The sequence below is a fragment of the Callorhinchus milii genome, unplaced genomic scaffold, assembly GCF_018977255.1.
Source record: "Callorhinchus milii isolate IMCB2004 unplaced genomic scaffold, IMCB_Cmil_1.0 Scaffold1, whole genome shotgun sequence".
Lineage (NCBI taxonomy): Eukaryota > Metazoa > Chordata > Chondrichthyes > Chimaeriformes > Callorhinchidae > Callorhinchus > Callorhinchus milii.
In genome coordinates this window covers 18,221,466-18,248,886 of record NW_024704742.1, presented here as the reverse complement: position 1 = coordinate 18,248,886, position 27,421 = coordinate 18,221,466, and the positions used below count along the sequence as shown (strand labels likewise).

Here is a 27,421-nt window from a genome sequence, read left to right as displayed (position 1 = left end):
AGCTTTATCCACTACACCATCAAAGTTGCCCCAAGTATTGTAGAATTGTTCCTTACTAATATGGAAGTTTTAGGAACAAATGCTTTTTGATAGAGTGCTTATAATTGTTAGAAACTGCAAGCTACAACTTTACAATTGATAAATAATAAAAGATAAACCTTAGGAAAGATATGAACACTAGACATTTCATAAAATTCACAACAGAAACAATTGTAGAGTCCTGATTAAAATTGATTTGTGGAACTCAAATTGGTTACGTCTATTGAACTATCCAAAACAAAATTCAATACTTTTCTGAAATAAAATTTGCTCACGCCCATTATTAGTCTTCGATCAGTTTAAATCCAGTTGCCACAATGTTTTAATTGTGAGAAAGATTATTGGAAATAATCTGGGTAGAAATACTGGGATGAAGAATGCTGATGAGTGATATGATAATTATCACCAGGTTTCATTATCATACCACTAGCCGCATTGTTTACCCTATAATTGCATTCTGTATAACATATTATCCCTTGTCTGCATAGCATGGCATTTTCAAGCTGTGAAATACAGTACACTCGATTCAATCACACAACTAGAACGAATGGTTGCTACTAAACAGATTGGTCAGATTAGTATCCGAGTCAGATGAATTAAATATGTGCCATATCCCTGGAGATATCTTTGTCCAAGTGCTGCTTCGGTATGTTAATCACCAAATCATTTACTTACTTGGATTTACACCAAATCAATTATATAGTACTGACAGTAAAAAAATTACTTAAAATAAATTTTCAACAACGCTTAGACCATTTTAATTTCAGATGAGATGTTAATCCGAGGTCCCATTTATGTTTCACATAAACATTAAAAATATCCATGACTATTAGCAAAGAGAAAGGGAATCCCTCCAGTGCCTTAGACAACAAATTGCATTCAAACAATCTATCTTTGGAATTCCCATATGTAGGTGGGATGCATGGAATTCTCAGTTTGATTTGGATACTCTTAAGCGTGGTGATGGATTTCTGTGGGCTGACCAAAAAAAAACTCTAGATAAATTAGCTAACAATCGTCCAGATAAATTTATTATTAATTTCATGGCTTGTTTTATGGGACTTTACTGGTGCAATTGGCTGTTTAGTTTGCTACAAAAATTGTTGATACGCTTAACAGAAGTAACCTGTGAAAGCTTCGAGGTAATAAAGTGCTAAACCATTAATTCACTCTTTTCATTCACTGTGAATTGTGATCCTGAAATGTTTTTCAAATAAAATAAATAAATAGGTTGGTTAACAGGTGTTTAATATTTTTTAAGCAACAGCAGTACAAAATAATCAAGTACACAGACAACAATGAACTATCCTGCTTTGGAGGCAAGGCTAAGTAAGCAGAAATAAGTGTCCTCGTTGCCAGATAGATTTTGCAGCAAACATGTCGGCACAGCACATGAATCATCTCCAATCGGCTGTGAACCCCTTAAAAGTCTGAAACACAACTAATAATTATGTGTTTGCATTGGGAAAAGTAAGGAACCGACAGAACCACAAGAATTAAGGAGCTTCCAATGAATGTGTACAAGCACTTTGATACATGGCGACATCTAAACAAGAGTATCTTCATAATTGCTCTATATAATTCTCGGTTAATTGCATCCACAAAATTGCAGGCATATATAGGATATGCTTAATGTTTACCAATATGCATGGGTTGGTAATTTTGACCATTCATTAGTCAATAGAGGAAATGGTGGTTAAATTAACTAGCAACTGTGGGCAGCACATTTCTTTTCTGTCTTGTGATCCATGAAGAGCATGACCTTGTCAACAGGAAACTGCAGCAGTACTGGCAAAACATCATAGCCCAATTTTGGTGTCGTGAAGCCATGTATAATGTAACCAGAATCAGAATACATTGAACCTTACAGAGGGGCCAGTCCTTATACATCTGCAATGGTATGCTAGACAGTCATGAATCAGTGTGGCTTCTGCAAGGGAACCTTCATTGAGGATTTACAAATGGGACTTCTTTCCAGTTATGGTTGCAGGTGTTTTAAACATATGTTATCATTGGTTTACAAGCCATGACCAGGGAGCCACAAGTCAGTCAGCGAAACATCTCACATGCAATTCATCAGGTGACAGAGGCCATATATTCAAAGGCACAACAATTCATCAAGTGGTACAATTGAGTAATATTTACAAAATGTGGCGTGTGTGACAAAGTTTGGAGAGTGCGCCTATTTACATATACTCTGTGTCACCCTTTTGTAGCCCTTTTTCCCTTGTTGTGTGAGTATTGCTCAGTTGTAGCACGTTCACCTCTGACTCAGAAGGATGTGGGTTCAAGCCCACATCGGAACTTGGAATCACATAGTTTAAGCTGACACTCCAATGCATCGCTGGGGGTGTGTTGCATTTTCAAGGTGCCATCTTTCGGATGAGATTTTAAATCAAAATCCCGTCTGCCTGCTCAGGTGGACGTTAAAGATCCCATGTCACTACTTAAAAAGAGAAAGGAGTTTCTTCCAGTGTCCTGTCCAACAATCCCCCAAGTAAAATTGGTCACTCACTTCATTAGCTGTTTGTGGGACATTGCTGTGCGCAAACTGGCTGCCGTGTTTCAATGACTCGATGATGTGATAAAGTGTAATATCAAATACAGGATTATTATTGTTATTAATAATAATTCATTGTTGTCTAGGTGTTGTATTTACATTGTATGTGTTCTGGTGCTTGTGCCATTACCAGTGGCAGTAGTAATGGTGGGGTAGGAAAGGGAGTAGCTTAGGCTACACTCCTATAGCAGTTCTTGCTGCTGTTGAAACCAATGCATTCGTATCAGCACCACATTGTGATTCACCCTGTGAGAGAGGTCTACGCAAGTTTGAGTTTCCACAGTTGCTGCAAAAGCAAGAACTGACATATCACCCAAGGAAAACCAGGTGTGTTTATCTCCTCAGATTCACTGACATTTAAACATCACTGCAGGGGTCAGCCATCTGCTGCTCCTTAGCAATCTCCTTGAGAATGCTCTAAGGAACATCAGCATGCATATGGAAGCCTTCATCCATTAAATGCCGAACATGCAGACAACAACACCTGTGATATGACATCTGCAATATCAACTATCACTGAGGTTTGATGTGAAATATTCACAAAAATGGTTGCCGTTAGCTCAGAATCCCTTCTAACAGTGACTACCATCTTCACTCGTTTATCTTACAAACATGAATTACATTCTCATATGATTAAAAAGGCATTCACAAATAGGATGCTCACTTGTGCACTTTTCCTCAGATCATTGACCATTCTTCCACATCTCTTCCCATATTTTTTTCAGTCTTTTCCAGCTGTTTAATTAACTTTCTGCCAGCTCTTCTGCCAACCATTTGCCAGTTCTTATCATAATTGTATTTAATTATGCCTTCCTTTTCTGTAGCAAAAAACAGACCACTGCAACTTTGTTCTACATTATTAATGCAATGACTATATACCTACCCTTTTCCTGTAACCACTCTGGCTCATAGCAGTTTGCAACATGCTTCACTAAGAGCAACGTATTGTCACTAACAGGGAATTCTGCAGATAAGTTAACTCGGAATAACACTATAATCTATAATAACAGCTGTTTGGAAATAGATCCCTTAGGGTCCATCTTTTAACACCCTTGGTCTCCATATCAAACTCTCAACATCTCTTCAAATACCCCACCACACAAACTCCTTCAATCCTCAGAGTTGAATTCAAAACTCATCATTATCTCCTATTACAACTCATCCACCCAAACCCTTTCAATGTTACACTTGCCATCTATACATTTTCATTTGTTTCATCTTCTATCCATTCTTTTGAACCTTTACTGTGTTCTGTACTCTGGGTCTTGGCCTTTTGCCTAGGGTTCCTCAATAGAAAAAATTACTTTAAAAATGATATAATTTAATAGGACAGTTTATGAAGTTATATCTTACACCTATGACAATTAAAATACAAGCCACCTTTTATCAAGCACAGGCTGGGATTGTTTTTCAGGAGCGATAGGAGAGTATTATTCACTTTTAGGTTGCTTGTACATTTACATTTCCAATTTTAACTTGAATTGGATCTAGACTTCTGCCATGCATTGCACATTTTGCATACATAAGGGAGAAGGGAATACATGGGTATGGGAGAGGAGATAAGGAAGGGTGAAGACTCATGTGGAGTATAAACACCTGGATGGACACAATGGGTCCTAGTGGCCTGTTTTCACTATTTAATATTGTTAAATTAATTAATTTAATTATTAATTTAATTTAAATTCAATATTTAATTTATTTAAATCTATGTAAATATTATACCATGGTCTTTTTTTTATATAAGGGAGGATTGAGGGATTTGCCTAATCAACAAACACTGATTGATCATGATTATCATAGTAATATCTGTAAAATACACTTAAATTGCAGATAGAATGAAAGAATCTGTCTATATTTAGTCTTCAGAAATGCCAGTCAACTTTAGTGATACATCTCTCTACAAATAATTTCTTAGTACAGTATAATACTGAACTAATTTGGTTTAGAATGCAACAACACAAATTTTGAGTGGATTTCACTTTCATGAGCATTATTTTTTCAATTCTATTTTGACCAGCAGTGAGTGAACTCCTTTAGGGAAAACAATAAATATTGGTCTTTATTTACAGAAACTGACATTGGAATGTAGTGTACTCATTTTACTAACTGACTTAATGTAGCAACCAGCCGCTCTGTAAACCAATGCAGTCGGAGGTTGGTGTTCATCAGATGCAAGAGTATGAAAGCTTAGAGTGAATGCCATTAAACACTGGTTGGCTGATTGACTTCAGTGAGCTGAATGGCTGGAGAGGATAGACAGTTTGTCACTTCCGTATTTTCATTCCGTGTGTTGCTTCTGAACCTTGCTATTCCTTTAGAGTGAATCGAATCAAGCCTTTGCTCGCATTTGAACACCGTGAGGAAGGAGTACCGGTAATTTTTATTCATCCATCCATAGACCAGCGGATTGACAAAGGTGGAACACATGGCTATGACGTGAAATATGGTGTAGAGCAACTTGTACTCTTTTAGATCGAAAATATTCTTATCGATGTCGATGGCAAGTTGAAACACGTGGAATGGCAACCAACTCACAGCGAATACCACAACTACCATCACCAGCATCTTGGTGGTTTTTCTTCTCCTCTGGTGGTGGTGATCATTCCCTCCCCCTGGACTAACATGGTTTTTCAACTTGGTCCAGATTCTAATGTAGGCAAAACATATAATCACCAGGGGCAGCACATACTGCAGCAGCAGCATGGATACACTGTAAAGGGTGCCATCATTGTCATTCCCATTCGGCCACTTTTCTGAACATGCTTGCATTTTCAGACCTTCAAGCTCTATGTTTATATACTCTCTGAATATAGCTTGAGGACAAGCCAACACGGCACTAGCGAGCCAGGTGATGCTTATGATGATAAAGCATCTTTTCTTGGAGATTTTGCTCTCCAAGTGATAAACAATGCATCGATGTCTGTCCAGAGCAATGACAGTGAGAGTCACTGTGGACACGTGGACACTGAGAGCTTGGGCGTAAGGAAGCAGATGGCATAAAACTGAACCAAATTTCCATTCACCTAACAAGGTGTATACCAGAGTGAAAGGCAGACATAAAGTATTCACCATTAAGTCAGCCACTGCCAGGTTTGCAATGAAGAAATTGGTGACTGTTGCCATATTTTTATATCTGATAACTACATAGATAACCAGTGAATTACCCATAACCCCAAGAAATATGATGGAGCAATAAGCTAGGATGAGAGTTATTTGCACCCCAAGTAACTTTGTGCTGTCTTTTATGGAAAAGTGGGCAGGATAAGGGCCATTATAATTTGTGGTGGTATCACCTTCCCATTCCTTCAGGTCCGTTGCTGCTCCCTGCTCTCTCTCCTCTGTTACATTGACCTCATTTTCTGATTCTAAAGGACCCATGTTGACAATGAATCCAGTTCAGCTCTTCATTATTCGGTGCTTTTCTCTGGAAACAAAAAGGAAGCACAAGAATATTTAACTACCACTAGTTTCGGCTAGCTGCTGTTGGACATGTTGTATTGATTACTAAAGTCATGGCTGCAGTATTTTGAAAAAAATACAAAATGTTTTCCGTAATTCTCAGACATCCCAGTAACACTGAATTTAAAAATAAAACAGATCTAGCAATGAAATAAAGATGGAAGTCACTGGGAATATGCAGCGGGTCAGGCAGCATCTATGGAGAGAGAGAAAAGTGTAACATTTCAAGTCAGTGACCTTTTGTCAGAACCCCTGAAATGTCATCGATCTGAAATGTTAACTCACTGTCCTCACTCCATAGATGCTGCCTGACTTGTTGCATGTTCCCAGGGATTTCTGCTTTTATTTCAGATTTTCAGCATCTACAGTATCGTGGAGTCCTGTAGCTCAGTGGTTAGAGCACTCGCTTTGCAAGTGAGAGACCTGAGTTCAATTCCAGGCAGGGCGAAACCTTGGGCAAGTTTCCTTACTCCACACGCCTAATAATAATCCCTCCAAAAAACCAAAAACAATAATAAATTGGTCATTTTCAATCTATGACTGTTTGTGGACATTGCTGTGCGCAATTGGCTGCCGCGTTCGCCCACAAATATACGGTCAATTCACTTTACAGTATATTCTGTGAAGCGCTTTGGGACGTCCTCCCGACGTGAAAAGCGCTATATCAAATGCAAGGATTATTATTATTATTATTATATATCTTGCCTTCAGATCTAGCAATGAGACAGTTCTGGACATTATTGTGCCATAGATATTGAATGGAAGAGGAAGTTATTCAGCATCAACTGACAAACTCTCTGATCCTTCTGACGCTCCTGTGGCGAATCTTGATCAGAGTTTCACACAATAAAGAAGTCAATAATAATAATAACAACTTACATTTATATAGCGCCCTTTATGCAGGGAAGCGTCCCAGAGCGCTTCACAGTGGCGGAATCTGACAATGAGCCAAGGGGAGAGGGAGAAGGAGGTGACCCTCTGCATAATAATAATAATAATAATAATAATAATAATACAAAGCCTAAGCTGTACAATGAATGGGACAAATGCAAAACCGGTCAGAGGAAGAAAGAGAAGTGGGGGTCGGTGGGGGGGGCTGTAGAACAATCCCGAATGACATGGGTTGGGACACCTCAGAAATGGTTATTCTTAAGGGATGATCCCAAATGTTTACTGTGCACATCGCATCCTCCTATCCCAGAAGCATCCTGCTTTCTCGTCTTGTTTCCTTTCGCTGAATCTTTGGAGCGGATTTACAAGTGTATGATAAGAAAAGTTGATGTAAAGGTACTTTACGGATTCTCCACGATCAGACAGATGCAATGACCGTTTGCTTCAATTGAGAATTACTGGCCACTGTGGGTCTATTTGGGTAAATAACGCGTTCCTCTTGGCTGTTAAAGGTAATAATCCTCTTCTTTCTAGGAAGGCTGCAGCGTTGAGATGCCGGCACAAAGCGATGGCTCTCTTTACTCCGGTATCAGTTTCTGAAGAAGTTCGCAGTGATCTGCAACCAACTCCGCATCTTTCTTCTTCAACGAGATGAGGTCGCAAACCCGTGTACGATTTTGGTGAGTAATACTGCATTTTGATGACTTATCCACCAGTAAATTTGTGAATTCGGAGACGACTGGTCATATTATTATTACTATTATTGATATGCACGTTTGGCAAAGGATGTGATCAAATTCGAGGTGAAACAAAAGCAACAAAGAAAAACAATAAAACACACATATTAAGAGGTGAGGACAATTCTTATTGAAAACGTGCAAATTGTGGCCATGACAAGAAGGACTTGGGGGATCTCAGACCCAACAAAGTGAATGAATACATCCAGAAATGTTACTTAAAGTCGTATAAAAGATGAATTAAAATGATTAAAACAACCAGGTGGACGAGAAACAGCCTGAAACAGCCTGGAAATACGTAAAAGAGAAATGAAATGGGAAATACAATTGGAATAAGACAATAGGCTGAATATACACCGATATAGATAGATAGATAGATAGATAGATAGATAGATAGATAGATAGATAGATAGATAGATAGATAGATAGATAGATAGATAGATAGATAGATAGATAGATAGATAGATAGATAGATAGATAGATAGATAGATAGTAGATAGATAGATAGATAGATAGATAGATAGATAGATAGATAGATAGTAGATAGATAGATAGATAGATAGATAGATAGATAGATATAGATAGATAGATAGATAGATAGATAGATAGATAGATAGATAGATAGATAGAGATAAAAACAGATGAAGCAGATATATCAGCGCTAACCTGATGTGAATGAACTCTCCCCACAGAGCGCTGAGCTGAGCCTCTGCAGTGAGTTGTGTGAAGAAGTGCTGCACTTGTGGGGCTCCAGCGCTCGGCTGTCAGTCAGTCAGTCAGTGATGATCAGTCAGTACCCGAACAGCGCTGATACCCGCCCCCACCCCCGGCCCCGCCCCCCCAGCCCCGCCCCCAGCCCCGGCCCCACCCCCCCAGCCCCGCCCCCAGCCCCGGCCCCGCCCCCCCAGCCCCGCCCCCAGCCCCGCCCCCCCACCCCGCCCCTGCCCCCCCTACCCTCCTCCTGCCCTCCCCCCTGCCCTGCCCCCTGCCCTCCCCTGCCCTGCCCCCTGCCCTGCCCCTGCCCTCCCCTGCCCTGCCCCTGCCCTCCCCTGCCCCCTGCCCTGCCCCTGCCCCCCCTGCCCTGCCCTGCCCCCTGCCCCCCCCTGCCCTGCCCCCTGCCCTCCCCTGCCCTGCCCCTGCCCTCCCCTGCCCCCCTGCCCTGCCCCCTGCCCCCCCTGCCCTGCCCCCTGCCCTCCCCTGCCCTGCCCCCCCTGCCCTGCCCCCTGCCCTCCCCTGCCCTGCCCCCTGCCCTCCCCTGCCCTGCCCCTGCCCTGCCCCCCTGCCCTGCCCCCTGCCCTCCCCCCCCCCCCCCCCCCCGCCTGGCAGCACGTCAGTCTATGCCCAGCCTCACACCTCGAGCTGCCAAAGCCCTTTATCAGAGCAATTCAGCAAAGGAGGACAGGAGGGAGGAAGGTCCTCACTGTGAACATCCCCCCTCCCCCCCCCCCCCCCCCCCCCCCCCCCCCCCCCCCACACACACACACAGACCAGTGAGTGAGTGGCATTGAGCTGAGCTGCAGATTATATTTCGGTCTCAATAAAGTTCTGGCGGATTGCAAACCTCTGCGTTGGTATCGCTGCTCATTGAAGGGCATCAGAGCACTGCACTCCGAGCGCTTCCAGTGATGTTTGGGTTCAACAGTCTCCTCAGTCGGGAAGAACTGGGAAAGCAGCGCTCACTGCATTCCCCACAGGAGGGAAACTCTCACTGACTTCCCAGTAAATCTTCATCAAACATTCCCCCCGACACGAGCAGCGTGAGGGGGCGCGAGGGATCCGGGAAACCATCAGCACCTCATGGTGGAGGGTTTCACTCCGCTCCCGGAGCAGCGGCTCCGCTTCACACACCACCTGTCCCCGTTATACACATATGGCCAAAGAATTGGTGTATAGATTTTTTTTACACTCACACACATTCACTCACACTCACTCACTCACTCACACTCACACACACTCACACACTCACACTCACACTCACTCACTCACACTCACACTCACACACTCACTCACTCACACTCACACACACACTCACTCACACTCACATCACTCACACACACACTCACACTCACTCACACACTCACACACTCACACACACACACTCACACACTCACTCACACACTCACACACACTCACTCACACTCACACACACACACTCCACTCACACACTCACACTCACTCACACACACACTCACTCACACACTCACACACACTCACACACTCACTCACACACACACTCACACTCACACTCACTCACACACACACTCACACTCACTCACACTCACACACTCACACACACACACTCACACACTCACTCATACACACTCACACACACTCACTCACTTACACACACTCACACACACTCACACTCACACTCACTCACACACACACACTCACTCACACACTCACACTCACTCACACACACACACTCACTCACACACTCACACACTCACTCACACACACACTCACTCACACACACTCACTCACACTCTCACACACTCACACACTCACTCACACTCACACACTCTCACACACACTCACTCACACACACACACTCACACACAGGCTATGTGTTTAATAAACAGCGTTGTGTCGGCTTTTCCCATCGCCGAGTGCATTTATATGCATTTATATACAGTCTCACCGGGACCTCTCCACAGCTCTCCCCGGAGTCCCCGAGTTGTGTTGGGGCTCCAGACTAAGGTGAAGGCGTGTTCCTGCACTCACTCACTCACTCACTCCCTCACTCACTCACTCACTGTGAAACAGGAGTGACTTCTCCAATGATCAGTGTAACCTTTCTGCGGGTGTTCAGGGGATTCTGCGGCCAAAACACTCACTCAGCTTCTGATGACAGATCCGACGGTAACGGTTTGTATTTAAGATGCCGATTGATCTGAAGTGCATTTGCCCCATTCCGTGGNTTTTTTTTTAAAAGGACAGATTTCTTATTTGCAAAGTGCCTTTGCATCTGCCTCAAATGCATTTGGAGCACTCAGGGAATAAGCATGAACAGAAAAAGCCTTTACTGTTGGAATGGTCCATGTGCTGTATGAGTGGTGTAGCAGTACATTTAGGGGTGGATCACATATCTGCAAAAGGGTGATGTTACCCTTTGCAAGTTCAGCCTCTAAAACATTCCTCCCCAGAATAACTGCAGAACAACTATTTTTCACCCCACAAAATATACAGTCAATTCACTTCGCAGTGTATTTTGTGAAGCGCTTTGTTCACGTCTCAAAGACGTGACACGGCGCTATAGCAAATGCAAGGATTATTTATTATTATCACATCATTTTATTTCATACCACACACAAGATGTTTTATTTAAGGAGTACCACACCTTATATGTTTTCTGGTTGTCCACACTTTTCTGAATGTAACATGGAGTATTTTAAAAAAAAATAGAATGTGACATTTGCAAATGCTTCAGATGCATTTTGTATGAAGCTGTGGTGTGATGGAAGTTAAGGAGCTGAAGAAAACATTGATTGTTTTTTTTGCAGTCTGTAAAAGTACTGTATTGAGGCCGGGATCTGAATCATAAACAACACTAAACAGACAGTAACAGGATGTTACTGTAACTAATGATTAGGCGATTGATACATATGAATTATGTTTTTTTTTAAATTCCTTAGCTTCAAGATTAATTTCGAGGCGAGCATAGCATAGCACACCAGCAAAACAATGTGCCCAACTCAGCATCAATCTTACAGCAAAGGAATTATATATATAAAAAACAAATCCTTCTTCATATTTACCCACTTACTGATCATTAGTCACAGTTGCATATTTGAGTTTGGTTTCTGTCTAAGCCAATAGATTTTGGACCACTATTGCTTTGTTAGACAGCAACACTAAATACATCTTGTCACATTGCGCTGTGTAATGGAGCCCATATAAAAACCTAACAGATGGAGCATGAGCAAGTTAGTGATAATAAAATTATAGATACTGCAAAATAAATCATAACAAGCGCATGTTTTCAAAAGAAATAAAATTAGAGTTTAAGTTAACAATATCCATTCTGTCCATTTTGCAGGCTCTCCTAAAATTTGTTCACAGTCAGCAATTCCCCAGGGATATCTTTTTCTCAGCAACTGTGCAATTCTGCTGTATTGACCATGGATTCTGGAGGTGATGAACTCTGGTAAGTTCCCAGCTGAATAAACAACTTGTGGAGAATCATTTATGTATTTATTGCTGTTTGTTTCAATAAGAGCTGCTCATCAAATGTTAGTGTGACTCTTTTTAACAAGATTTATTGTGGGACATTGTTATTCATACTTGTGGTTGCTTAACTTTAAATCAAGGTGTACATTTTGTATAAAGACATTAGACCCGTGACACAGAATTGTTTATCTCCACAGCAATGTGTGATATGTAAATTGGAATTAATGAACAGTGAATCTGATTTTGACTGACCAAAAATTTATTGATAACAGAAGTGTAGATGTTGTAGCCAGTAGAGGCTTTTTTTTAGAGGTGAATCAAAAGTCACTTTTTTTATTCAGGGAATAGTTTCACCCCATAAGAAAAAAGTAGTATGATTCTGACAGTTGAATTACATTGTATTCTGAATTGTATTCTGCCACCTGATAAAACAAAGATAATCATACTGGATTCATGTTTGTTTTATCAGGTGGCAGAATACAGTGTAGCTGGAGACAAATACAACCATGGGCCATAGAGTTGACGCTGGAGAAACTGAGTTCGTTTCATGGAGAAATTGTAATGGGTAAAAACAGGCAAGTCATAAATTTCAGCATTGAAGTTGCAGCATTCTTCCTCACAAAACTGTACGACTGCAAAAGCACACTGAAGGACAGTCACAATGTGTAGCTCTTTGAGTGTTCCCCCTGGCTGAATGGCCTTCTTCTTTGCTGTAAATGTCTATGGTTTTAAAAGGGGTTAACAACAAGGGTATGGGAAAAGGGTGGGCAAATGGGACTGAAAACAGCGTTTTTTAAAGAGCCGGCACACACAAGATGGGTTGGATGGCCATCTTCAGCGCTGTAAATTTCAATGGTTCTATGAATCATCCCAAAATCACATTCAGTTGGTCAGATTTAGAACCTTGTCCCAATTTTCAGATTCCAGTGTACAATACAATAAAAATTTGCATTTGTACACTGATTGTAATGAATCCGCTAACCAAAATGCTGAGAGATATAGAAAATTGAGAAAGTGGGCATAGGCCTTCTTAAATTTAAAACTAACTAGACTCATGTATGAAAAACCTCAACAAAGCAATATTTGACCACTCTTTGTTCGGCAGCACTGGTGTTTTGAAAAATATATCAAGCATAAGGTCTGATGCAATATAAAGTTGACTGGAATGGTTTCAATCAGGCAGTTACTACTTCAGAAATTCCATTTAATAGTCAAAAGTTGCAGATTCCAATGGACTCTGAACAAGCAGATCAAATTTACTGCCACAAAGCATCATATTCTATCCAAATGGTGAATGCCACAATTGGTTCACAGAGATAGAAATCTGTATGACTGAGAGCTGTGGAAAGGGTCAAATCTGTTTCCAATAATAGCCTGAACCCTTTGACCTGCATTTTAAGAAGGATAAAGTTAATTTCCACTGCCCCATAGATACACCAAACATATTGAATACCTATTTTGATATATCATCAGAAACTTACAAATCTCAAAAATACAGTCACTTCACTTGACAGCAACTGGCCTGCGAAGTGTTTTGAGATATTTTGAAATTATATGTGCTATATTAAATTATTATATTAATCAATCCAAGGTCAGTTTTCAAAACTCCCTTCCAAGTGTAACAACCCAATATGTTGAATTACTATCATGTTACAAGAAAGTTAAATGTGCTTGATCAAACAAAAGCTGGTTACATTGATGATTTGATTCAAAAGTCTAATTTTAAGCAATGTCGCTTGATTGCCCAAGAGTTTCAAAGTACAGTACTCCACATTAAACAACATGGTCTCGTTAAAGGAGAAAGTGGCAAACCTACTGATTCTTACCCACAGGACGAGATCAAACTCATATGCTACAGACCAGTAATAATAATTATAATAATCCTTGCATTTGATATAGTACCTTATCATGTCTTCTAGATGTCTCAAAGCACTTCACAGAATTTACTGTAAAGTGAATTGATTGTATATTTTGTGGGCGAACTGCGGCAGCCAATTGCACACAACAGTGTCCCACAAACAGTCGTGGATTGAAGTGAGAAAATTATTATTTATTTATTTTATTTAATTGGAAAGAATTTATTATCCACGGAAAAACGATTCGGCAATCGACTAACAACTGGGTTCCTACTTAGGTAAACAGAGGCGGGTGGAGTAAGGAAACTTGCCCAACATTTCGCCCTGTCGGGAATCGAATCCAGGTCTCTCGCTTGCGAGGCAAGTGCTCTGAGTAATCATCAAGTTAAAGGAAGGCATGATGAATAAACAGCTGATGGAATATCTAACCCACAACAACTGATGCTGCACAGCATTATATATATTGGAAGATAGCATGGCTACGTGGTGGGGCTCCTTCACACCGCCAATGTAGTAAAAATGGCATCAAGTAACTCCTCCGCAGAGATCCTGTGGACTAGACTGACAGCCTTTGTATGAAAGCAGGTGCACTAAGGTCTGCCTCTATGCACTTCAGCTGGGGCAAGTTACCTGCTCGGCCTCTGCCCTGTGCACCCACTAACGCTGATAACAATGATAACAATCATGCTGCACCACTGCTAAGCCCAAATTAAATTTGCTCCTTTAATTCTATGGTCAAGATTCTGTAACCAAAACTGGTTGCCAACGTACACGAAAATGCTGCTTTACCTATCACTGTAGTCCATATGTAGCCAATCATGTCATAAATGTCTTTGATATAACGTGTAGGAAGATAAAGCAGAATATGGAACATGTTTAGATGTGTGTATTCATTTTAATAAGTGCTTGAATTTTATGGATGTATGGAAATCACAGGGCAAATGTGTCTGATTACTGAATCAATAACTATTAAATTTGAAGTGATTATGATATCCAGTGACATTGCATTATTCAGTTTTACATGAGGCTAAATAGGAAGGGTAGCCCTGAGGGCATTCCTATTTGCAAAACAAGAATAATCCTGTAATCAAACATTTACCATGTTTAGGGTTTGGATAATGGACCTTGAGGGATTCAAATAAACTAATAGAGAAATAGCTTCAATCTAAAACTATAGAACACAATACCAATGCTTGTGATTTACTGTGCATGATACTGTAGTACCTTTACCACTTGTTTGGGAGAAAAAGCTGGGATATAGTACATAGAGGTAGTTCAGGACGTATGTACATGCGACCGCCAGGAAGCTGGGAGAAGAATTAGATGGACCTCGATCTTCTTTTATCCAGCATTTCTTATGTTCTCATGTTCTTACAAGCACAAACTACTAAACGTAATGCTGGGCTCCTGATGCTTGTATTATAATGGAACTAGGGAGAGAGATGCATAAGTATGAATGCTAAAATTTACTGTGATTCCCATAGTTCATCTAATCCATGCAATCATTCAAAAATGAATTGTTGGGAGAAAGGACCAGTCACACATTCGGTAGTACCATGATGACAGACAGGTTTTTGAATTTCAAATCACTGACTAACAATCTGACTATCTCACTTTCTAATTCTCTACCCCCCTCTTTTTCCCCCACTCTCAGGTTTTCCTCTTTGTTTTCTACTTGCTGTACAGGTAGTCCAAAAGGGAAGAATTGCTGTGTATGGAATGTAAAATTGCAATGTTGGGTATATACTATGGCTTCACTGACAATATTCTGCCATTGCAGGCTGACCAGTGGTGACAAAGGGGCAGATATTTTGAAAGACTGGCTTGACCTGTCGCTGAACCTCTTTTCTACTTAACGTGCTCCCTGCTGACATTCATGATGTCTAAACGGTCAATGGTGAATGTTTTCTATTGCATGCACATATGATGCCACTAGGCACAATAACATTTTTACCCCCAACATATACAAATTGGCGATAAATTAAAACTCAGTAAAATTCTGCGAGGCCCCAAATGCTCATGGTCTTAGCCTGAGGTCCATCATCAGGTGTCAGCTTGGGTCAATTGATAGCACTCTCATCACTGAGTGAAAGCTTGAGGATTCAAACCTTACGTCAATTGTTGCGTTCACAAGTATCACTCAGGTCCATACTGAGATATGTCACAAAATTATCAATACAACCTCACTCAAAAGCATAGCAATATCAGTTAAAGCAAAGACAGATACTATACATTCCTAACAAGATTACAAAAGTTATAAAGTATTATCATCAGCAAAATTTCACTAAAAGATATAGTTAAGTAACTTCGATTCCAACTTCAAATGCATAATAAAACAACACAATAACATAATAGTCAACTTATGCAAATCTAATGGTCTATAATGTTACAAATATATGTTTCCTGCTAGCAAAGCTTAGCAATAGCATATGTATATATATATATATATTCAGTGTTGTGTTGTGGCCAAGGCCAGCAGTATGTTTGAATGCTAGAGATGTGGGAATGCAGGAATATTCTTAAAGTTTGTAGTCGATAATTTTTGTGATTCAGCAAGTATTTATGCAGAAATGCATCACAGAAGATAGAGTGGGGAGTGGGGAGGATAAAATAAAATCAATGACAGGATGTTTGCATTATTTGTGAAAGGAGTGAGCTTGTTGAGCCAAATGAACTTCTTGTTGTTCCATAACCAATCACATTCATTTTAATTTGTTCAAATATTGTATCAGCAAAGAATGGATAACATCTTTCTTGTATTTCTGAAGACCATTCATCATTACGTAAGGTCGGACATTCAAATTCACTGATATGAATCTCTTTTTTCACCCAGTCTTTTGGCTGATTGTGTATTAATAGCTTAAATGAACGGTAACCCTTCTTAAACTGAAACAATACCATAATTTAGCTAGATTAATGTGTCATTTTAACAACTTTCATAGTTGCATGCAACTTTCTCAATGGTGCTTAAACTGAGAAATAATTAATACACTCTTTTATTGAAGCTTTGATAGCAACAACAACAACAACAACAATATTCCATTTATAGAGTGCCTTTCATGTCGGGAGGACGTCCCAAGGCGCTGTACAGTTGGGTCGGGACCCGAGCAAGGGGGAAATGGTCAGGGTGAGGGGAGGGAAGGGAGGGAGCGAGGAGGGGGTAGAGAGTCGAGAGGGGAGCTGAAGGCACGGTCAAAGAGAAAGGTCTTGAGACCGGCCTTGAAGGAGGAAAGGGAGGAGGCAAGGCGAAGGCACTGGGGGATGGAGTTCCAGAGCCTAGGGGTAAAGAGGCAAGCTGAGATCCAAGTATTTACTCCACTACCTTTTATTTTATATTCATGCCTCAGAATGCAAACCAATAATACTACAAAATCACCATTTTATGGCCTGTGTTACTTGTTTCATTGGCTCTTGTAATATTAACCAGTATAAGAAATATATATATCTGATAAAATAACTGAGTCTTTTCTATGATGCTCAAATGTTTCTTTAAATATACAGTATCTCATTTTTCATGTTGCAAAATATTGGTTCTAGGAATATTTTTAAAACTAGAGAACCAAACAGACAATTAATTTTCAAATCATAGGTTGATTTTTTTAATGAAAATTCACTGAAGGGAAAAGGTTCTATTCTTAATTGAGCTTAACATCACATTATTTTAGAATCAATTATGAATCAGAGTACTTCATCCTGTTTAAATTATGCAAATGTAAAGATAATAGCACATTTCCAGCTGTTTATATTGGTCCATGACTCTCTGGTTTTCTAATTTTATCTTGTACATTTTCACAGCAACATTTTCACATCCAAATAATAAATGTTGATTATTTCACATGTAGGCTAGGAATATACAGTCACCACACTTTACAGTAAAAATCCTATGAAGCACTCACTCTAAGATGTTTTGCTGACGTGAATATCAAATGTCAGGATTGTTTATGCAGCAAAGACCTTAATGGGATAAATAAAATAAAATTTAAAAATCATGAAAAGAGAAAAACACATTTGACTCATCAAAATCCACTGATTCAAAAGGTTATCCTCTCATAGATTTTGCTGCAGGCCAGGACTTTCCATATCTGTGTGTTCCTGATTCAATCTTGGTCAGAAACTCTCCACAGAAAACATCCCTCAAACTCAGTAGCACAAAGGCAGTTATCTCCTATGACTTAATTATCCTCCACCTATGTTGATACCATCCCTATATATAACTGCCAATATTTTCTCCAATAAAAACAGAAGTCGCTGGAAACACTCAGCAGATCAGGCAGCATCTATCGAGAGAGGAAAGTGAGTTAACGTATGAGGTCAATGACCTTTTGTCAGAACTTCAGCTTCATCCAGTACTTTTCCAAATCAACAACACAACATTTATTGCTTTTCTGGGAATTTGTCGAGCGTATTCACTAATCTATGTGAAAATAAATCATCTTTTAATCTCTTGCCTTGCTTGAGGTTTGTAAATGTTCGGACTGTGGAGCATATAATTCTCTGAGTAAGGTCTATTTGTTCATTTGTTTGGTCCCAATCGTCTGCCTTGTACACTCAGAGTCTGCTTATTGCAACATATGAGTCTCTCAGCGTTTTAAAGACCTAGCGTAAAATGAATTGGATTCCTGGAGAAATAAATCACTGAATGCAGAATGGTGATATCTGTAAGCTTGGTGTTAGGATTTGCGGCAGTATTATGCAGTATTTGGTTTCTATCTATTGCAGATGCAATCTTAGTGGGTGTCCAATTGGTGTAGTTCAGTGGTGGCCAACCTTTTGCAAAGGTGTGCCACAGTGTGAGTCAAAGACAGAACGCCATACCACTGAAAAAAAACATAATAAAATTGAAAAGAAAAAATATTACTGTAAAAGAAAGATGCATTTATTAAGAAATTCACAATAGAATATCAAACACGTTACTTAATGAAGCTTCTGAATTCTTTTTTTGTTTATGATATCTTCAATATTTGGATTCAGTTTTGAGCACTCCTCTAGAAGATTATTAGTTAGTTTGTTAATTTGGAATGCTACTGATTTCTTAGGAAGTTCATGGTGGAAAAGGACTGCTCACAGGTGTAGGTTGAGCCGCCTCTGCACCCATATCGAGAGCACGGTAACGCAATTTAGGAAAATCACTCTTGGAGACGAATTTCCTAAACAACTTTAAGTCCTGGCTTACTGGAGAAGCACCCAGTTCTACACTGTAGAGCATTGAGCGCTGCAAAGCAGTGGGGTATGAGTCTCCATCAGATGAGATCAGGCTTGTAGGGGAATGTAACATTATGAAAGCAGAACAAAATTATACTTTTAAAATTGTGCTATATTTATTTTTAGTTACATGAAGACAAAGTTATGAATGCTAGCTGAAGGAGAAAAACAGCCTGTAATCCACAATGTGGAATTTGCTACAAAGCAGAATAAGCCTACATAGTTTTAGCATCCTTTAATATTCATTACTTTCTAATTTAATTAATTGGGTTTGAACATATATGATTTTATAATTTTAAAATCCAGAGGTAACCCTCTGGGATTCTTTTGGTTGTTTTGCTGTTGTTATATAGAGCCAAGCAATGAAGGGAAATTAAATGAAATTTTAGCCACATACTGTCATTGCAAAAGGAAGCCTTTTAAACTTGTTTTCTTTTAATTTACAATGACTTCCAGCAAGGATGGGAGCAGATTCTTACAATAAAATACCTCAGTATACAATAACTTATATTGCACATTTCACATAGGTTCCCTTTAAAATCCTATTTGTGTATTGTTTTGGGATGTGCACGTCTATATAGCGCTGAATACTCGTGGAATAATGAATAAATTGTCAGAATTTTTTAACAATTATAAATAAATAGTATTGGCTACAATCAATATGTAGCCTTCATGTTGTAACTGTAATCCATATTGAACTATTATATTGAGTTAAAACTGAAGAATGAAGAATTTGGTAACGTAATTTAATTTTTCCCCTCAGGTCATTTGCCAGCATCAAAAATTAATATTGTGTTTATTTTTCCGATGAAATATTTAAACTGCATAACATTTTATATAACTATGCATCAAATTAGCTAAGGATTAAACATTTTACTTATCATTCACTGAGCAGAACGAGCAGAACATTGAGTTGCATGTTAGCCTAATGTTTGCTGCAATTAGGCAATAGTGGAAAAACTTGATACAAAAATCAAACATATGGTTTTAATTAGAAATATAAATATCGTGCATGATTAAGTTCATTGAAATTCCCTTCATAGTTCAAATCTCAGTTATCTTTCCAGATTGTTGATCAGGGATCTAGCCTGTTTCCTTCCCAGAGCATCAACGATTATGTATTACAAAAAACCCCATGATTGTAATTTAGCTAAACCATGTACTCCTTGGATGCACTGAACAGATTTTATTGAATTTCAAGCTATGTCAAACTGATACTCAGTGGCTGAATTTACTGCAAGATGTGCATCATTCCTTGCTGGTAGTCTAAAAGTAATGAGGTTTCTATCACATAAAACAACCTTCCCTTGGCTTCTGGCAGATCCACAACATCAGATGTACAGTACCGTTAAACTGCAATGTTCTTTTTCTTTTTGTAACTATCTTTTATGCTCTGCTCTGTAGTCATTATTCTTGTTACTTTGGCTTCAGGTCACTTAGACCTGGTGGTTTATATTCAGTTAGCAGCAGGACTTTTGGTATTAACATGTCATGTAAAATCAGTGATAATTGGAGAGTTTGATTTTTAGCAATGCGTCTGATAATGTTAACTGTCCGAATCATAATAATTCTAATAGGTCTTCTCTCTCAGGGTTGTTATGTTTGAAACTACAATGCTGAAAACTTATTTTAAAAAGTTACTACTTGCAATCTGAATTTCAAGCACCATGTCCAATATAATTCACATACATTGGCCCTGAACTTTAAGTGCAAACACGCTTTCCTCTGCATATTTTTGAGCTAGTGTGATCAGGCGTAAGCTGATATCTGGGCTTTATAAATTTTATAATTAGTTTGTCTATGATGTAAATCAGAATAGGTAAATGCACCAGACTGGCATATTTGGTCAAACACCATACTTTTCATATGTTTTATTATCATTGCCATTTTGTCTATCAATTTTCCTTCCTCTGTTAAATGTTTGTAACTTTTTCTGTTCTACTGGGGTATAGTGTTCTGAGTACCAGTCATCCTTGCGTATCTTGCCCAAGTGAATGTTGTTCATGTGTGAGCCTTGGCAGGGTCACCAGATTATTCAGCTATTAGTTCACCACCACAACTCCAAGAGGGGTTGTTCGACAGCGATCAGCAATAGGCACAGATGAAAAGGAAAGTCTTGAGACAGGCTTTGAAGGAGGTAAGGGAGTGGGGTGGACGGAGGGACTCTGGGATGGAGTTCCAGAGGGTGGTGGCAGAAAGGCTGTAGGCCTGACCACCAATATTGGAGCAGGCGAGGTGGGGAATGGGGACGCAGGCCAGTGCCTGCAGAGCAGAGGGAACAGACAAGTTGATAAAGTTTTATTAGATGACAAAAATAGGGAGGAACAAGGCTATGGAGAGCTTTGAAGAGGAGGACAATGATCTTGAACTTGAGAAGAGATTTTTGGATCCTATGCTGAAACGTTTCCTGTTTGACAGGTCCCAACCCTTTCTTTGGGGGTATTCACCACACTTTGAGTAAGTCTGCATAATTCTCCATTATATTACCTGGAGCGTGTGCAACATTTAGCAGCCCTATTACGCCCTGTTATGCACTACTTGTTGCAACTCCAATAGCCAATTTGGCTACAAAATATTCCATAGCATCTCCATTTTGGAGTAGCAGCCACCATTTTGTTAGAAAGATCTCATTGTTCCACATAGAGAAATTAATATAATTTTAGTTATAATTGTACAGATTTGGTAAAATATGAACATTATTTTAAAAAATGCAGAATAACAATAATAAGAATAATAATCCTTGCATTTGATATAGCTCTTTTCAAGTCGGGAGGATGTCCCAAAGCGCTTCACAGAACACACTGTAAAGTGAATTGACTGTATATTTGTGGGCGAACGCGGCAGCCAATTGCGCACAGCAATGTCCAACAAACAGTCGTAGATTGAAAATGACTAATTTATTATTGGTTTTGGTTTTGGAGGGATTATTATTAGGTGTGTGGAGTAAGGAAACTTGCCCAAGGTTTCGCCCTCTGCCTGGAATTGAACTCAGGTCTCTGGCTTGCAAAGCGAGTGCTCTACCCACTGAGCTACAGAATAAACTTTAACCTTTATGGCCATTCTTACAAACAACTTTATAAAGTTATTTTACAGCATTTGATGAGTAAAAGCAATGCAGATTCCACTAAAACGAATCCATGCTCCTCTGCAGCTAGAATTCCAAACCTCTCAGCTCTAGGTATAAAATATTACAGTGCAAAACGTTCCTGGTTTTCACATCAGGAAATACACAAAAGTGAGAGCTGCATTACTGGGGGTGGCAAAACTGATAATTCACACGGTTCCAGGGAATCCATCGAACAAAAAACAAAATAGTTAGAAAGAAACCCAGGCCTCCCAAGCCTTCTCTGGGTACAACTGGTTATGAAAGAAAGAGTTGCCTTTGTCTAAACTTTATAGCCGCTATAACAATTGTGGAAGTTACTGAATAGATCGCATGCATTGCAAAAGCAACTGCAGTAAACTGCTTACCAGACTCCAGGTGTCTGGATTTCGTACCGAACCAGCCCAAATTTTTTAAAAGCAGAATTTTTTTTAAAAAATCCGCAGGCCTACTTGTAGACTCAGTCTTGGTTTCTTAGCTCATGTCCCCGTCTCACCGAGCTTGCTTTCTTTGAGTGGCCAGGGTTATTGACTTTGACTCAGGTTGAAGCCCGAACAACTTATTCATTATCGTCTGCTCAAGGGATTCGAACTATTAAGCGCTCTGAGACGCCACCCGGCATGGAGGGCGTTATATAAATCCAAGTTGTTGTTGTTGCATTATAATGCCAGTACTAGCAATGGCCATCATTTTTCAGTGCTGAAAAAAGCCAGTGCTGAAATAAGACGGTAAATGCTGTAAACGACAGTAAACGACATTGGAATTACACTTAGCTGAAAATTCCGACTCGCCAGACTGGATCTACCCCCCCCATTCGTCCTGGCAGCTGCAGTTTTAGTGTATAGTATCAACAATTAGTATTACACATGTGGACAATCCTTTCATATACAGATTCTTCACACAAAACCTCGACCATGCAGAATTACAAAAGTTATGTGGGACAATTATGCTCAAATGGAATCATTTGCACCATACAATTACTCTCGCACAGAAAAACCTTCCAGCATTCGGAATAATTTTACTATCATAAAAAACAACAGAGCCATAATTTTCCTGAGTGTTCCAAGAAAGGCCATGATATTTTCAGGGTCTGTCACACCATAATTTAGTCTGAAACAATGCATCACTGAAGCAGAAAGCTAAACAGATTGTGCCAGAACACTGTCCATTATTGCTAATGCTAACAATACATTCCATTTCATAAAGCATGTTCCTTAACGTGTGTAGATTACAGGTTCTTAAGATCAAGGTGTAGGTTTAAAAAAAAATAACATTTCAATTCATTTAAATATAATGAAATACAGGCATTGGAAATCTTCTATATATATCATAAATATATCAACAAATCATAGCAATGTGAGAGCTTGTAGCATTGCAAAAGCTATCAACCCCGAGTTTTCAGCTTTGACCATAACTTAATCTGCGTAGCACATTTGGAATAAATCTGAATGACATGCTGTAAATTTGTTACAAGAAGAATGTGTTCCATCTTGCAAATGTGCAAAGTGGGAAATTGCTGTGAATGAATAATGTATGAATGCATTAACACAAAGGAATTATAAATAACTTGGGTTCAGGGGCTGTAACAATTGAAAAAATATTATCCCCAGGGCAGCCTGCACCAAAAACGTTGTGTTTTATTTCAAAGTAAACAACTGCCTTACAATATATTATGTATCGACTATTACAGATGAATGCTAATCGAACTAGAACTACTTTCCTGATAAATTTTGCAATTGGACCAGGATTATAATAGTTTACAGCAAATAAAAATGGCCTATTTACAATTCATCGAACCTCATTTCAATGAAATAAAATAAATGATTATGAACAATTTCAGAATTGTCTATTATGAAATGTAACCACAATAACATAAAGCTTGTCACTGCTGCTGGTTAAACTCCGGGAGTACCCCAGACACTCTCTAGGGTTCCCAAGCCTTTGCTCTTACCAACCTGTGCCTTATGTCTCTGGGATGAAGTAAGTAGACAGGTGTGTCCCTCCTGAGAGAGAATGCATTCCATCTAAGACAAAGGGAAAATGCTACATCTATGTGAAACTCTATGTGGAATGGGAAACACTATGTGGAGTGGGATGGGAACACTTTAACGTGGCGTTAGATTTCTTTGTGTTAGACACCTGGAATTTTATGATTTAACAATGAATTTCTCCATTAGATATTAAGCCCAATAAGATAGAAATGTTGATAGATTTATGTGGTAAATCCACACATTTAAAAAGTAGAATAAAATTATTTTTTTTATCATATTTGATGTTGTGTTTATTACAGGAAACTTACAGTGCATATCATTGGATATGGAAAGGTGAGAAGAATAACCCAGATTTTTTAAACAATGAGATGATGTAGATTAAAGCTAATTATTTGACCAACAATGTGAGAGAAGAAAAAGCCTGAAGTGAGACCTTTAGGATTTTAAACAAGTTTTTCCAAGAGAGCAGTTCGAATAGAAGAATAGACTCCCCCAAAAAGCAATCAATACTATGTCCATTAACATCTTATTAAGAAGGAAGGGGACAAATAGTTGCTTTGGATTAGTATTGGACAATATAAGAATGGAGGAGATGAAGAAATCCTCCCTCTGATATGAAGAACCCTAACCTTAATGTGGATAGAAGGGAAAGAGTCCAGGTTTGAATTGGAGAGATATGGATTCATGAATATTCTGCAGTGTTTGCTTGCTTTCCTTTTGGTGATCTGGGAGTATTTATGAATTTCCCCCAAGGAGCTGGAATGAGAGGTGGGAATCTAAGGTCTAAGGTCGGTTTTGTGCAAGTAAACCACTTGATGGGCCTTTTCACAGTCTGCGCTTTCTTGTGCTCTTACATTTCAAATGAACAAGTTGACTATAAAGCCAGGGTTATTAATATAGTGAGAATTCAGATGTTTCATTACTGAAGGAAATATCATACTTGCACCAGAATTTGGTACTTTCAAGCAGTTGTATGGAGGTGTGAGTTTGTTCTTATGCTTAGCAACGTACATTGCCTAATAGAAACATAAGATTTTTCCCAGTTGCACATGGTCAAATCTGACTCATAAAACAAATGCTAACAATCATTAGCTGTAACAATAGAAGAGTGGACCTTAACAAGTCTGATCTCCTTGCAAGCACTCCAGCAAACCTTTGCAAACAAAATTGGTGAGGAGGACATCTCTAGGAGCAGAACATCCCCATTGTGATAGCATCACACATCACATTTTTTCATCCGATAGTGATAGTGACAGTCTGGAAATAGAAGATTGATTATTGTACACATCAAACCTTACAGAATAATCATTCATGCACATAATTGTGTTACGTGCACTTGAAACAGATCAGTCTGACAAGGAATTTGAACAAAATTTACTTCTGTAGGGCTATCATAGCGATACATTATGAACAGCACTGTAATGGTAGTGATTGCTGGTGTTGAAAGATTTGTCACTTTTATTACTACCAGAATATCCCTGGTATAGTACTGGAGATAGTCCAACCCTTTTAATAGTCCATAACTGTAACTCACATTGAAGAAACAAATCAATATTTCTAATTGCCATTCTTATAATTTGTTAATTCTTGATTTGAATGGTCATGTCACATTCACATTGTTCAGTGCACTGATTAGGAAATGAATTCCACCAGGGTCTACACTTAGACTTTTTCTTAGCATTTGTAAATTTGGAACAAGTCTTTAATTGTGACATAATATTGGAGCCAGTTTAGTGGGTCCTTTTAAGAAGTACAGAAAAACAGCTTCAAACTTAATGCTGGATTTACGAATTGTCCAAAATTTCCATGCTCTAAAACACTATGAAAAACGATCAGAGTTTAGCCCTGGACTGTGTGGTATGACACAAAGGGCTGCACAAGCCCTAAAGGCATTGCCGACAAGAGCAATATGGATGATCCACAGTGTTAGAGTAATACGCTATGAAGAACAATTGGATAAAGTAGGCATTTTCAACTTTGAAAATAGGCATCTCAGAGAACTTATAGATGTATGTAAGGCATCAAATATGAGAAAGTAGATCCAGATACTCTAAGGTGCAGGAAAAGGAGGTATGGTTCAAATTTCTGTAGGGCAATTTTAGTTCAGAAACTGGGAAGCATTTATTTACACAGAGGGTAATCAACAGCTGGAGGGTAAAGGCCAGGGCACTAAAGTCATTTGGTAACTGCTACTGCTGAAGTGTCTCTTCACTTGTGTCTCTCTCTATGATCTTTTCCATGGTATGAGCTCAATACTGTTATTCACTAGATGTAGACCTGACTTGTATAACAATCAACTATGTCACTTTGTAGAGTTTCCCACTATTCTAGATGTAAATAACACCAATTTGACTTTAATTTCACCCATTCCTCTCTTCTGAGTCTTTATATCCTAGGTCAACACCCATCCCTGTTATGAGGAAGTATAACAACAACAACTTCCATTGATATAGTGCCTTTCACGCAGGGTATCATCCTGGAGCGCTTGACAGTGTTGGAGTCTGACACCGAGCTGGGGGTGAGAGAGGGGGGTGGGACATGACCGTAAGTACGATCTAAAAGGAATTTGAAAGTGTGAAGTGAGAGAGCAAGGCGGAGGGATTGATGGAGAGAGTTCCAGAGTTTCAGGGAGTAGTGTCTGAAAGCACGGCCACTGCTGGTGGAGGGGAGGGGACAAGGAACAAGCAGCAGGCCAGAGCCAGCTGAGCAGAGGCAGCGGGTGGTGGAGTGGGGGGTTAGTAGATCGGATAGGTAGGGAGGTACAAGGTCATGAAGGGTTTTGAAAACGAGTGAGAGGATCTTCAAAACAAGCTGTTCGGTGATTGGGAGCCAGTGGAGCCTGGCAAGGGATGGCTGTGATGGGGGTACGGAGGTTTGTGCTGGTGAGTATCCGGGCAACAGAGTTTTGAATTATTATTACTATGAATTGAATTTTGTGTATGGTGGAGCTGGGGAGACCAGTGAGGAGAGCATTGGAATAGTCCAGCCGGGAAGTGACGAAGGCATGGACGAGGGTTTTGGCAGCAGTAGTTGTGAGGTATGGACGGAGGCGGGCAATGTGACGGAGGTGAAAAAACAACAAGATTTCATTCATAGAGCGCCTTTCACGTCGGGAGGACGTCCCAAGGCGCTGGACAGTTGGGTTGGGACACGAGCAGGGGGAAATGGTCAGGGGGAGGGAAGGGAGGAAGCGAGGAGGGGGTAGAGAGTCGAGAGGGGAGCTGAAGGCATGGTCGAAAAGAAAAATCTTGAGACCGGCCTTGAAGGAGGAAAGGGAGGAGGCGGCGAAGGCACTGGGGGGTGGAGTTCCAGAGCCTAGGGGCTGAGAGACTGAAGGCCCGGCCACCGATGGTAGGGTGGTTAAGGCGGAGGATGTGGAGCAGACCGGAGCCAGAGAAATGGAGGGTACGGGC

The 27,421-nt window shown here is 39.8% G+C and overlaps 1 protein-coding gene across 1 annotated transcript; it reads right to left on the bottom strand.

The window, feature by feature from the left end:
- Positions 1–4,801: 4,801 nt before the first annotated feature.
- On the bottom strand, positions 4,802–8,415 carry LOC121849962 (neuropeptide Y receptor type 2-like). The gene is made up of 2 exons (XM_042339496.1): positions 8,353–8,415; positions 4,802–6,023 (listed from the first exon to the last, which is right to left on the bottom strand). Exon 2 carries the CDS (start codon positions 5,975–5,977, stop codon positions 4,802–4,804), a length of 1,176 nt encoding a protein of 391 aa, XP_042195430.1. The 5' UTR covers positions 5,978–6,023; positions 8,353–8,415.
- Positions 8,416–27,421: the final 19,006 nt, after the last annotated feature.

Bases quoted from the DNA above. Each gene is read 5' to 3' on its own strand.
- LOC121849962 (XM_042339496.1), bottom strand. From the start codon at position 5,977: ATGGGTCCTTTAGAATCAGAAAATGAGGTCAATGTAACAGAGGAGAGA.